The 14,957-nt window shown below is 39.2% G+C and overlaps 1 protein-coding gene across 3 annotated transcripts in view; it reads left to right on the top strand.

Moving 5' to 3' along the window:
- GALNT1 (polypeptide N-acetylgalactosaminyltransferase 1) overlaps positions 1-14,957 on the top strand; it is a 127,362-nt gene that overhangs the window by 83,447 nt on the left and 28,958 nt on the right. For all 3 annotated transcript variants that reach the window (XR_004345523.1, XM_032603587.1, XM_032603586.1), the window contains 2 exons: positions 9,164-9,330; positions 14,715-14,922. Coding sequence is in view for 2 of the 3 variants with exons in the window: in XM_032603587.1 (XP_032459478.1) it covers positions 9,164-9,330; positions 14,715-14,922 (375 nt within the window). In the remaining variant the exon portion in view is untranslated. The remainder of the gene's footprint in view (positions 1-9,163; positions 9,331-14,714; positions 14,923-14,957) is intronic.

Genomic DNA, 14,957 nt, shown 5'->3' with positions numbered 1-14,957 from the left:
TGCATTTGTAGTCACTCTCCATTCCCACTCTCAGCCCTAGGATTAAGTTATCACCAGTGTACTCTGTGTATATAGATTTGCCTTATCTAGATATTTCATATAAGTGGAATCATATAATATGAAGTCTTTTGTGTCTGGGCTCTTTGACGGAGGATAATGTTTCTGAGATACTCCCGTGTTGTAGCATGTATCCTTTGTTCCTTTTTATTGCCCAGTGTTATTCAGCTGTATGGATAAAACACATTTATTTCTCCTGTCACCAGTTGATGAACATTTGAATTGTTCCCCTTTTCTGGCTATTATGAATAATGTTGCTAAGAACATTTGTGTTACAGGTGTTTGTGTGGTTATATAGTTTTGTTTTTCTTGGGCAAATTCCTGATTGCTGGGTCATATGATAACTTTAACTATTTAAGAAATTGCCAAACGATTTTCCAGAGTGGCTGCACCATTTGCATTCCCACCAGCAATGTATGAGGGTTCTAGTTTCTCCACATCCTCACCAACACTTCTTTTTGACTGTCTTTTTTACTATAGCCACTCTACTAGGTATGAACTGGTGTTTCATTGTGATTTTAATTTGTGTTTCTCTAATGATTAATGATATTGGGGATCTTTTCGTGTACTTATCAGCCATTCGTATATCTTTGATGAAATGTTTCTTCAAATATGTTGCCCATTTTAAATTGGATTATTTGTCTTCCTGTTACTGAGTTGTAAGAGTTCTTTATGTATTCTGGATACAAATCATTTATCAGACATATGATTTCCAAATATTTTCTCAGTTTGTGGCTTGTGTTTTACATTTCCTTAATGATAACTTTAGGCACAGAATGTGCTTAATGGCACACAAAAAGTTAATTTTAATGAAGTTATATTTGTCAGTTGTTTCTCTTACGGGTTATGCTTCTAATGTTATCACACTTCATGGTACAAGACTGGAATCTTACCCCTGAGATCAGAAATAAGGAAAGGATGTCTACTTTCCACTTCTGTTTAAAATTGTACCAGTCCAAAACTTGCACCTGTGCTGTGGGTACAGAAGGAGAGCCCCAGAAGAAGCCCTCTCTGGGCTGGGATACAAGAAGAGGGTCTCTTAAGGGTTAGAGAGTGGAGTAAAACCCTTATTTCTCCCCTAACCCATCTCTTTAAAAAAATTTTTTTTTACCTGCCCCACAATCTCAGCCCCTAGGCAGTATTGCCAGGCAGCACAGCCATGAGCAGTGGCCAGGGAAGCAACTAAACATCTGAGGGGAATTGTCTCTGACTAGAACAACTCTGGTGTCCGGAGCATGGGTAGAATTCCCATTGCTTTTCTTTTTCTGTCTCCGACAGCGTGACCTGGAACACAGGACAGTTTTGGGAAGTATGCAGCAGAGGGAGGAAACTAAAGCCTCTGCTTTCTAACTCTGTTGGAAGACTCAACATAAAAGATGTCAGTTCTCCCCGATAGATGTTTGGTGAAATTCCATTCACAATCCCAGCAAGGGATTTAAGTTTTTATTTGAAAAGGCAAGGGAAATAGAATAGATGAAATAATTTTGAAAAAGATGAATAAAGTTGGAGTAAATACAGTACCCGATTTAAAGACTTTCTATAAAGCTGCAGTAATCAAGACAGTGTGGTGTTGGCAGAAAGATAGATATATAGATTAGTGGAACAGGACAGAAAACTCAGAAATAGACGCATATAAATATGGCTATTTTTTCAAATTGAAGTATAGTTGATTTACAATGTTGTGTTTCAGTTGTACAGCAAAGTGATTCACTTTTATGTATTCATATTCTCTTCCATTATGGTTTATTATGAGACACTGAATATAGTTCCCTGTGCTGTACAGTAGGACCTTGTTACCTGTTTTATGTATAGTAGTTTGTATCTACTAATCCCAAACTCCTAATAATACCCCTCTCCCAGGCCCTTTCCCCTTTGGTAACCATAAGTTTGTTTTCTATGTCTGTGAGTCTGTTTTTGTTTTGTAAATAAGTTCATTTGTATCATATATTAGATTCCACATATAAGTGATACCATGTGGTATTTGTCTTTCTGACTTATTTCACTTAGTATGATAATCTCTAGTTCCATTCATGTTGGTGCATATGGCATTATTTCATTCTTTTTTATGGCTGAATAATATTCCATTATATACAATACACACACAAATACATATATATGTATGTATTTATGTATGTACCGCATCTTCTTTATCCATTCAGCTGTCAGTGGACATTTATGTTGCTTCCATATCTTGGCTATTGTAAATAGTGCTGCTGTGAACACTGGGGTGCATGTATCTTTCTGAATGAGAGTTTTTTCCAGATATATGCCCAGGAGTGGGATTAGGCTGTTTGATTTTTGACAAAGGTAAAAAGCCATCCAATAGAGAAAAGATTTTCTCTTCAACAAATGGTGTTGGAACAGTTAGAAATTCATATGCAAAAACATGATTCTCAACCTGAATCTCATGTATTATATGAAAACTAACTCAAATTTGATCACAGATCTAAATCTAAAACCTAAAATATTATAATTTTTAGGGCCAATATTCAGGACCTTACATTAGGCAGAGAGTATTTAGACATGACATCAAAAGCATGATTTCATCAAGGAAAAAAATGATAAATTGGACTTCATTAAATTTTAAAATTTTCACTCTGTTAAAAACACTGTTAAGAGAAATGACAAGCAACAGACTGGGAGGAAATATTTATAAACTGGATATCCAACAAAGGGCTTGTGTCTGGAATACACAAAGGACTCTCAAACATCAACCCTTACTCCAATGAAGATGTTAAAAACTAAAAACAATTTTTTTAAATTAAAAAAAACATTCAGGGGCCTCCCTGGTGGCGCAGTGGTTGAGAATCTGCCTGCTAATGCAGGGGACACGGGTTCAAGCCCTGGTCTGGGAGGATCCCACATGCCACGGAGCAGCTGAGCCCATGAGCCACAACTACTGAGCCTGCGCGTCTGGAGCCTGTGCTCCGCAACAAGAGAGGCCGCGATAGTGAGAGGCCCATGCACCGTGATGAAGAGTGGCCCCCACTTGCCACAACTAGAGAAAGCCCTCACACAGAAACTAAGACCCGACACAGCAAAAATTAATTAATTAATTAACTCCTACCCCCAACATCTTCTTTAAAAAAAAAAACAAAAAACATTCAACCCAATTAAAAAAAAATTGAATGCAATAAAAAAGGTGTCAAAAGATTTGACACTTCACCCAAGATGCTGTATGAACAGCAAATGAGCACATGAAAAGACACCAACCATCGGAGAAATGCCAGTTAAAACCATAATTAGATACCGCTCTATACCTATTTAAATGGCTAAAATAAAAAATACCGCCAGTACTTTGTCAAGTACTGACAAAGATGCAGAACAATTGGAACTCTCATATATTTCTGGTGGGAATGCAAAAATAATACAGTCTCTCCGGAAAAGTTTGGCAGTTTAAAAGTTACACTTACATTGTTACACTTACCATGTAACCCAGCTAGCTCATTACTGAATATTTACTCTAGAGAAATGAGAACATGTTCACACGAAAAGTTTTTTTTTTATTGGAGTATAATTGCTTTACAATGTTGTGTTAATTTCTGCTGCATAGCGAAGTGAATCAGCCATACGCATACACACATCCCCTCCCTCTTGGACTTCCCTCCCCCCACCCCAGCATCCCACCCAGCTAGGCCATCGCATAGCACTGAGCTGAGCTCCCTGTGCTATACAGCAGGTTCCTACTAGCTAGCTATTTTGCACATGGTAGTGTATTTATGCCAAACCTAATATCAACACAAAAGACCCCGAATAGCCAAAGCAATCTTGAGAAAGAAAAACGGAGCTGGAAGAATCAGGTTCTCTGACTTCAGGCTATACTACAAAGCTACAGTAATCAATACAGTATGGTGCTGGCACAAAAACAGAAATATAGATCAGTGGAACAGGATAGAGAGCCCAGAGATAAACCCACACACCTATGGTCACCTAATCTATGACAAAGGAGGCAAGAATATACGATGGAGAAAAGACAGCCTCTTCAATAAATGGTGCTGGGAAAACTGGACAGCTACATGTAAAAGAGTGAAATTAGAACACTCCCTAACACCATACACAAAAATAAACTCAAAATGGATTAAAGACCTAAATGTAAGACCGGACACTATAAAGTTAGAGGCGAACATAGGACAAACACTCTTTGACATAAATCACAGCAAGATATTTTTTGACCCACCTCCTAGAGTAATGAAAATGAAAGCACATGAAAATTTGTACATGAATATTTATAGCAACCCTATTCATAATGGCCAAAAAAACTGGAAAGAACAGGTGAATGAAGAAACAAACTAATATATCAGAATGGAGTACTATTCAGCAATAAAAAATAACAAACTTCTGATACAACAACTTAAAGGAATCTCAGAGATATTGTCCTGGGTGAAAGAAAGATTATACACCTCATTCATGACATTTATGAAAACACAAAACTATAGTAATGGAGAACAGATGTTGGTTGCTGGGGGTGTTAGGTGTAGGGGGAGGGTGTGAGTATAAAAGGATAGCACAAAGGAGTTCTTTGGGGAGATGGAACTTTTCTGATTTTGGTGATAGTTTTATGAATCTATACACATGCTAAAACTCATAGAACTTTTCACCACCACCCCAAAAAAAGGTCATTAAAAAAATGACATAATACCAACTGTTGGTGAGTATGTGGAATAACTGGAACTCTAACAGACTGATGGTGAGAGTGAAATTTATTACACCCTCTGTGGAAACCTGTTCCACAGTATTTACTAAAGCTGAGCTTATATATCCTTTATTGCCCAACGGTACAGAAATGTATACATGTCGTCACCAAAAGACATACACATGAATATTATCACAGCACTATTCATTATAGCCCAGACTAGAAAGTACTCTAATGTCCATCAATGGTGAATGGAAAAATACGTTATGATTATGTTATGATTACGTATTCATATAATGGAATACTGTGCGGCAGTATAAATAAACTATTGCATACAACAATATGGATGATACGTAACCACACCGTTGAATGAAAGAATTCAGACATAAAAGGATGCTCTGTATCGATAGCTCCCAAAGTGTAGTTCTGGGGTCCTTGAGGTCCTTTCAAGAAGTCTGCAAGGTCAAAACAGTTTTCATAATATTACTAAGATATTATTTGCCCTTTCTGCTCTTAATCAACTAGTGTGCAGTGGAGTTTGAGAGGCTGTGTGGGTCAGGGTCCAGGTGGGAGTCAGAAATCACACAATAATTTGAACAGAGAAGTTTTAATATAAATAATTATTAACTATAATGGAATTAACTATAAGGGAGTATAGATAGTAGTAAAGGAAGGAAAATTATTAAGGAAGGAAAACCTTTGGAAGGGAGACCCCCTCCATAAGGCTGGGATTCAGACCTCATTGGAGAAGTTTCTGTAGATGGTAGAGAACTTTGCTAGTTACCCCTGGCCAGACCTGGTGCACAGTACCCTCCAGAGTGGGGACTGGTAAGGCAGGGTAACAAGCATAAAATACACTTCAGAGCGCATTTGGGCAGGAAATCAGAGCCAGAACTGTCAAACAGCAACCACCCCTCCTGGCTTTAGGCAACCAACTCTGGGAAGCCAACTGCTGGGGTACCTGGGAGACTTACTCAGAGTCTGCCTGTGGGGTGCTACTCATGCGTTTGGGTGTCTTCCACACACTCCAGTAGCAGCCACCCTATAGGAATGAGAAGAAAACAAATGGAGGCATGCTAGAACCAGGAAGGGAGGTTGCTTCCTCCGGCAGTGTCCCTCCAACACCCTCGACTGTCGAAGCTTATGTATGCATCTTGCCAACTGCAAAGGAGATATGCTTATAGGAGCCAGTTACACTATCACAGAGCAGGCAGTGAAGGATATATTTGGAGATAAGAGGCAATAAATTCTTAGTGGGTTACTATATGAAAGTGATAAATCATCTCTTTGATAGCTAACGTAATATGTGCTTGTGGATTCTTTATTTTAAAATTTTATTTTAATTTATAATGTAAATATTAATAGCTATAACCCATAGACAGAAGAACTTTGGGATCCTCAATTTTTAAATGTGTAAAGGGGTTTTGAGTCAAAAAGTTTGAGAACCACTGCTCTATATTATTTCTTTTAAATAAGCATTTAAAGAAAGAGGTAAAAATCATCTGTAGTGTTAGAGGTCCAGAGGAGTGGTTACCTTGGGAAGGGGCAGAAAGGAAGCCTCTGGGGTGTTGATAATGGTCTGTTTCTTTACCTGGGTGCTGACTCCTTGATGCAGTCACTTTGTGGAAACACATTCACCCGTATACTTATGGTTGTCAACTTGTTTGAATGTATATTATATTTCAGTAAAAAGTTAAGACTCTTCTTTTTCCTCTCTTCCTAACCCACATCCTGTTGTTAAATCTGTGTGTGGTGTTTTTGCTTTGTTTTGTTTGCTTTTAAAGCAGCACAACCTTACACTGGCTAATTTTCATCCCTGAGGATGAAAGACTCAGTTGGGACAGGGTAGAAGAAAACTGCTTCATAGTACTGCCTGTGCTTATCCTCAGCTCTGTGCTCCCTACCCGCAAAGGGATCCCTCACCTCCAGCCCCACAAGGACAGGTGGTCCCTCCCTGGGAGAAGCTTAGCTAGAATGCTGAAAGCATCTCTGGTCTTCTCGAGTGCTTTATGGCTTTCTCAGGTAGAGGGGAGTATGTGTGTGTTTACCTGTTTGAGATCAGTTATGAAGATTTTCCCATATTTTCTCTATATTTTCTGTTTTGCATTGAGAGAATATTTATGAATTTATATGTTCTCTGAATGATTAAATTCAATTGTTTGATTTAGGAAATTGTTTTCCTTTTTGTCATCTGTTCTTCTGGGTCCCAATAATTTGCTTTGCTTTCTGATTCTTCCATCCTGCTGTGAATGATTTCCATTTTAGTCTTCTTTATTTCCAGTGTTCCTATAGCCTTGCTTCCTTTCCATACATCTTCAGAATTTAATTCTTTAATGTCATCCTAGTAATAAATCTGGCTTATCACTCCTCTTCTGCAGACCCTGCCATCTCAGGAGTTTTCCGTCATCTTCCTGTCTGCTCCCTAGCCATGCACATGGCTAGCAGTACTGTTGGTACATGGCGAATTTGCCTGATCATCTCTGTGTCTCACTTGATTTTGTTCTCTTTGTTGTTTCAGTAAGCTAGCAGCTTTACAGTCACCATGACTGTTTTGTTTCCCAATTCTCCTATAATAATAAGTAGGATTAATTTGTGAAAAAGGATTACATATGACTTAATATGTTTCAGTTAAATAATATTAGAAAGTCTTTTTCTGAATGCCCCTTACCCGTACACAAGCTATTCCTGACTTCGCAGTCCTGCTCTGCAGTAGTCTGTGGGTCAGGTATACAGCATGCACCTTCCCATGAAAACATGAGTGTCTTGGCTTGCTCACCTACAGGGTACCTGAAGCATAGTACTAATGAGATATCTATAATTTGGCCACCATTTATAACAGAGTTTTGATAAATACTGTCCAAAAGTAAGACTATTTGATATAATGCTATTATATCAATACTATCTGAAAATAATAATAATAAATAAAATGGTACTATTTTCAGATAGTATTATTTGGAATGCCAAGAACCTTCCCATAGTTTTCCTTCCCGTAGCCTAGGCAGCTAGTCTTTTGGACTTCACCTCTAGCCCAGACCTGGAGGCAGGGGACTGTAGAGAGGATGGCAGGCTGTGTGGATCTTGGTGTGGACACAGGGTGAGCGGGGAGTGGACTGTGACGTGGACATGGGGCTGTGGTCTCAGGCGTCGGTGGATAGACAGTGAGGTTACTGGCGAGAGGAGAGGGAGACGCGCTGTGAAAGGGAGTCTTGGGAATGGTGAAGAGGTGGGAGGGGCTGAAATGGGATTTAATGAAGAAGGACAATGGAAGCTGTTTGTTTCCCCTTTTCTCCTGGGAGGGAGGAGGGACCAGTGCTGATGGGGCTCCCTAGTGAAGTCTCCTTTGTTTCTCCTTCTTTCAACCCCTTTATTTTACCTTGCCATCTTTTTCCTCTTCTATTTTCCTTTTCTTCCAGCTGCCAATCAGCAGCCCTAGGGTGCCACGTTTAGTAAGTAGGGTTATAGTGGCAGCTTCAGAAGAGGGCTTTTGTTGGTATTTTTTCTCAATTCTTCCCCCTTCCCTCCTTTCTCCACTCCCACTGACAGGTAATAATAGACGAGATTGGAGAGACCACACAAGGTTTGAGGAGTTTACGAGAGCAAGAAAAAAAGGTGGATATAGAGGCTGGGACAACTCTTAAAATTTGGGGGTCCCTAAGAAAGAGTAATACATGCAGTTTTTAGGAGAGGTTTTGTCCTAAAACAGATGCCTTGATGTCTGGTTACTTAGTGCTGTTGTTGCCCTCGGTTAGTCTGTTTCTAGCGGTTTCATCTAGCTAACAAGATTGAAAGAAGAGACCATGTAGAATTAGTATATTGATTCTGTGTGCAGATATTTTGGGTGTGTTTGGTCTTTCTGATGGTTACATTTCTAAAGATAGTCTGTACTAAACAAGATGCATGTGGAAATTTCATTGTGGAGGGGGCAGCATCAAGACTGTGGAGCTCCCAGTCAGGCCCTGCCGCTCCCTCCCTTGGTCCATCCTCTGCTTCTCATCTGTGAAATGTGGCTTCACATACCCCACAGAACTATTAGGAAGTTTCAGTGACCAGTACATAATAGATACTCAGTAAATTTTAGTTTACTTCCTTTGTGGAAGGTAATCCTTTACTTAGATTATTAAACTGTTAGACTGTAGTGGTTCTGATTTTTTATCTAATGGGATTCTTGAGATACGTTCACTTTGGGATTAATATAGCCTTAGTACATTACCCATTAAAACGAATCAGCAGAAAACATGTCAGGAGAGGGGTGTCTGATTTTAAGAATATAATTAACATCTTTAAAAATAGTTTTAATCTAACCATATAACTTTAAGTAGGTACTATTTTATTAAACATGCAACATTAACCAAAACTTAAATAAATGAAGTACTGAGAGTTGCACCACTAGAGCCACCTGTCTTATTCTTCTGTTACCCCTTACTTGATTATGCTATTGTAACAGTTTTACAAAGGCATTTGCTTTGTCTCTAGGTGTAAAACAAAGATGTATCCAGATAATCTTCCTACAACAAGTGTGGTGATTGTTTTCCATAATGAGGCTTGGAGCACACTTCTGCGAACTGTCCATAGTGTCATTAATCGCTCACCAAGACACATGCTAGAAGAAATTGTTCTAGTAGATGATGCCAGTGAAAGAGGTAAATTTTACATTTTAATGCCAATAATATGCTACACCTTTTGTCATTATGGTTAAAAAACTAGTTGCTATCATTTTAACCTAATAATTTTATACAAACTTCTAATTTATCCTAAAAGTTATTTATAACGTTTGGACTCATTTCACATATGCAAAAAATTTACACCCTTGTGAAACTTAAAATATTACTTTAATTAGCATTTAGTTTGTGTCACATCTTAATCTTGTTTTAAAAAGAAATCTATAAAAATTTATGCAGAACAGTGAAAAAAAAACCACGTAATTTTGTCAGGATTTTCTCTGTGGGAAGCTGCAGCCCTGAGTCAGTGGAGAAAGATTGGCTCTGACTGAGAGCCATGAATAGAGAGATTTAGTTCCATGTACAGTGGGAAGCATCCCTGACAGCAAAACAGAGCCTGAGCTGGCTGAGCCTTAGTTCTCCAGATTCTTCTTAGGTTTTCCATTTCCTCTATTCCTAAGTTCAGGAATAATCTATAGCTAGGTACATAAAGGGTGACGAAGGAACTTATGAAAAAGTGGTATATAATATGTTTCTGATCTCATGATGAATCTCTACAGTGGCTCTTGCCCAGACATTCTTCCAAGAATCTCAGAATTTTTCACAGGCTTTTTTTTCACAGCACAGCTGTTCGCATCATTGGTGTCATGTGTTTCCCCCAATATTCCTATACTCACATGAGAAAAATTTGGAGGGAACTACGGAAGACGGCTCTTCCTTCCTTGCTTAGGCAGCCTTAAACTTCATGACCCATCTTTTCAACCTTTTTTGTTATTATCTTCAACTTTCTCACCCATCTCTCATTGCATCTGGTAAAATAGTTTAGTCAAGTATTATACCTTCTCCTCCCTGTGCCCACACTAAATATATACGTTTATCCGTGATGAATTTAATCATTTCCTATCTTAATTATTGGGAATAATTTACTCATTGATAACAATTTAAATCTTCTTACTTTGCCAGGTTGTAGAGGTACAAATGAAGAATAAGATACAGCCCTGCTGTTTCAAGGGCCTTGTAGCTTACTTCCTTAGTCTAATCAAGGAGATAGTTTATAATTACATAAAACATTTAATAATAATATATAATGTAATTAATGTCAAAATGGATGAGAGCTGTTATAAATTAAGAATACCACACTTAAATAATTACTGTTGACAGAAGTATAAACCCCACGTGGATAATTGTTAGCTAGGAGTTAATTAATCCCTCTTTAAGAAAATTAGCTGAAGTTGGTTTTAGCAGTGATTCATACAGACATCTATCCTGCAAGTGACTTTCACTTATATGTTGATATTTGTTAAATGTTCCTCAAGAAGAGATATTTTTCCTCAGATGAAATGATTTATTTTTCCAGTCCCTCCTTTGTTTTCTCCATTATTTTGTTGAGTGCCTGAGAAGGCTGTGAAATAGTAAGTTTTTGTAGGATGTGGCCTAACCAGCAAGACTTAACATGTCTGCAGCCTGAAGTGACAAAGATAGTCACGTATCCCGGTTCTCTTTTACCTCCCTCATGTAGGCCCTTCTGAATCACCCCAGCCTTTGTAAACCTGTAATTGGAAACGTGTGGGCAGGTGTCTGCCTCGCTGCCCCGTCGGGCTTAGTCACTAAGCAGGACCCTGAGCGTCACCCCACAGCCCTGATCAGGGACCTGGCTCTTATGTATCTTCCTGCCTGGAAAGTCTCAGGCATCTGGGTCACCACTTCTGATATTTGGGAACCCCTGGGCATTGTGTTTTTGTGGTTATAACTGCAGTCTTGCTATCCAGATTGAGAATTATCTAATCTAACTTTCTTGTTCAGGTGGTAACTTTGGGCCCAGGAACCAGAGCCAGCTCTCTAAGTCCGCTCTTTCCTATTCATGAGGCACAGCCATGGCACCGTCATTTCTCACCTGGCCGATGAAATAGGCTAATTAGTCTCCCCACAAACACTCTCACCCCATCCTGTCTGTTCATGCTGCGTGCAGAGGGAGCTTTTAAACGTGGGGACCTGACCGTGTCACTTCTCTGATTAAAACCTTTCCTCTAAACGAGGACCTACTGTATAGCACAGGGAACTATAGTCAGTATCCTGTAATAACCTATAATGGAAAAGAACCTGAAAAAAAAATATATGTATATATAACTGAATCACGTTGCTGTACACCTGAAACACTGTAAATCAATTATACTTCAATTAAAAGAAAAAGAAGCCTTCCTTCTAAGGCCTGCAGGACCTGGTCTCTGCCTGCATCTCCAGTCATATCTCAGACCATTCCCTGCCCACCCCAGCCCCTAGTTCCGCTCGTATGTTTCCTCAGAATCAAGTTGCACTTAGGCTTTCCTGACCTCCTGCGACCGGGTCATGTCCCTCTGAGCACCTCTCAGAACACTCTGTACTCCCACAGCTCTCCCCAGAGATAAACCTGTTTACTTGTCTATTTAATGACTGTCTCCCCCAACCCTGCCCCCCAGACAGGCACTGTGACTCCATCAGGACTATTTGCTCACCATTATCTCCTCGGTGTCCACAGTGCCTATCACACAGTAGACAGTCCAGAATATATTCAGTGAATGAAGGAAAGAATAATCTACTAGTCAGTTGATCCTTATTTCTACTCCTTGTCTGCACAGACTTCCTAACTAGGTTGTGTAGTGTGCATAGTCTGCTCATGGCCTCAGGGTATTGGATTTCATGGTGAACCTGCTGAGTTGTCAGTAGCTCCATTTATTAAGTATGAAGTAGGTGCTATAATTATCCCTATTTTATTGATTGAGCAAAATGAGACTTCACATAAACCTAGGGTTTAACCTCTTAACTGCTATGTAGTCATGCCTGTCATAACTTTACTGTTAAGGGGTCTGTAATGAAGATGGAGTCTGGATGAATCCCTAGTTCATGTTCAAAGTTATGCAGTTGTCATCTCAGAAGGTTACGTTAAGATTTAGAATTGATATAGTGTTCTGAATCTGAGATGACTATTGTTTTTTTCATTTTACACAAAAGGAAACAGAGGTTCTTATTTAAGTAGGGATTAGGAGTCAGATTTATTAGACTCTAAATTCTTTGCTCTTTCTACTGCTCTTTAGAGTTCTGGCTAAGATTTCTCAGATGTTGCTAGGAGCAGTGAAATTTTCCCTGACATTCACTCTCTGACAGCCTCACAACTCCCTGATGCAGAGATGCCTAGGGATCCATTTATAGACTAATAGCTGTAAAGATACTCTAATAAGATTCTCTCTTATTTTTAGATGACATAGTACCTTCTAATCATAATCACTTAACACCCCCCCATGGCTTCATTTTTATAAAATGAGGTTTGAATAAATAGTTCCTAATCCCCCACCTAGCCCTGAGTCCATAATTCTGTATCAGGTGTTAGGAAGATACCTATTTCTTCGCCATATTGCCTGAAAGCCACAAAGACATCAAACAAGGATGCCAAGAAAATTTGTTGAATAGCAACTTTTTTCAACTACCAGACCAGAGAATCATGGATTTTTCATTTTAGTTGTAGACAGGACAGAATATTATAACTTTCAAAGATACAGAATTCAGGGATTAGATTGCTTTGATTCTTAATAAGCACTTTAAACTGTCTACTATTTTGGGGAAGACTTACTGGGCGACACAGTGTGACACAGCCGAATTTGACTGGTCTGAGGTACTAGAATATATCTCACACCTTACCACATGAGGTTCTGTCAAACTCTGGACATAAAGCAATTTAAATTTGGATCAGGTTGGGTGAATCCACAGTCCTGAATTGTTCTCTCGGTCGTTCCCTTCTAGGATTTCTTGCTGTGGGTGAAAAGAGGGGCTTTGAAGTCAGGCAGACCTGGTTTGAATCTCGGATCTACCTCTTAATAAGCTGTGTCATCTTGATCAGTTCATTTAATATTCTGAGCCTTAGAGTTTCATGTCTAAAATACGTTTAATGACATCTCATAAGGTTGTTATGAGGATTAAATGAAATAAAATATGTAAAGAACCTGGCATTGTACTAAATAGGCATAAAGTGGTAAAATGTTGTTTCTCATTGGGGTTGGCACTACCCTCACCTTTTTTTACTCAGAATCAAGTTATGTATGTTTCTGACCCTAAGGTTTGGTTCATAAAATCATGGTGATCAGATAGGAGTTCTCCACATATTTTTCAGATTTTCTTTTTAGCCCAGATATTTTAGGAAGTGTATTAGCAGACATGGAAATGATTGGTGTTCTGGTGTAGTGGGACACAGAGGCCTTTTTTTCTTTCACAGTTTTCATAGTCCTGATTATTCCATTATTGAATCAGTCAGGTCTTAACCAGTTCCAATGGACCAGAACCATTCCACTACTATTTGTCTTTCCCTCTCCGCTATGTAGGGAGCCCTTTGGATTCCCACGTTTAGTATTTAAGGAGCCCCTTAATACTTAACACCCTGACCTTTGTTACTGGGGTCCCAGGACAGAGCTAGTCATAGGAGTCCTAGTAGCTTCATGTTAAGTTTTTCCTTCGCTAGAGACACTGTCCTTGTACCTGTGGTATGGGGACAAATTGGAAAGACATTTGATCACCATCTGTCACTTCTCTGGCATAAGCACCATGAACTAACCTGATCTGAAAAGTTTCCTGTCTTTGGTTTGAAGAAGTGGAACCTTTTCTGCTTTTTTAAAATCAATTATGTACTTTGGAGGCAGGAAATCCTTGGCTTAGGAGCATAACCTCTATCTGATCTCTCTAGGATAACTGCTGATTTCACTCTCCCTTTCTCTTTTCCTCTTCAATTGCCCTTCCCTCTGGAAACCTTTTTTGCTTAGACTGACCTGTCTGGTAAGGGTTCTGTTTGGTCTTGTAGCTCCAGTCCACCATTCTCATCTAGCTTGACCTCATTTCCCACCTCCTGAAAAAGAACTACATAGTCAGAGACTGTGATAAACTATAAGACAATTTGTTTCTGCCTTTGAAGAAACCCCACAATTTTCCGAACTCTAACAGCTATTGCGTATTGTATTCTTTCTCTCTATTGAGGTCTGGATCTAATTCTCTTGCACTACCTTCTTTCTGTTCCTGATCCTTAAGCATGATTAGAGAAAAGGAGAATTGAGCCTGACGGAGAGCTGCTTAGAGAAGTGTGGGTAACGTGCCTTTGACTGAGCCTGAGCTCAGAGGCTCTCCCCTAATTCCTCGTGTAACAAAGGAGAGGCAGTTCTGGTACATTCTCTCAGGAAATAAAAAGGCTTCCTAAGTGAAATGGGTTTGTGAGTCAGGGAGCCGCACTGAAAGTGCTCAGTAGGTATGTGTTGAATGAATATTGCAAACCAAAATTGCCTTCCATCTGGATAATGCCAGCTCACAGTTTTTTCATGTTATTTTTTAAAATTTGTTTTATTAATTTTCAGACTTTTTGAAAAGACCTCTAGAGAGTTATGTGAAAAAATTAAAAGTACCAGTTCACGTAATTCGAATGGAGCAACGTTCTGGATTGATCAGAGCTAGGTTAAAAGGAGCTGCAGTGTCTAAAGGCCAAGTGATCACCTTTTTAGATGCTCACTGTGAATGTACAGTGGGGTGGCTGGAGCCTCTCTTAGCCAGGATCAAACATGACAGGTAATTTTCTGGAGTGTATAAATTGTTTTCAGTGC

Source organism: Phocoena sinus, chromosome 14, assembly GCF_008692025.1.
Source record: "Phocoena sinus isolate mPhoSin1 chromosome 14, mPhoSin1.pri, whole genome shotgun sequence".
Classification (NCBI taxonomy): domain Eukaryota; kingdom Metazoa; phylum Chordata; class Mammalia; order Artiodactyla; family Phocoenidae; genus Phocoena; species Phocoena sinus.
This window is presented reverse-complemented; position numbering and strand designations above follow the sequence as displayed.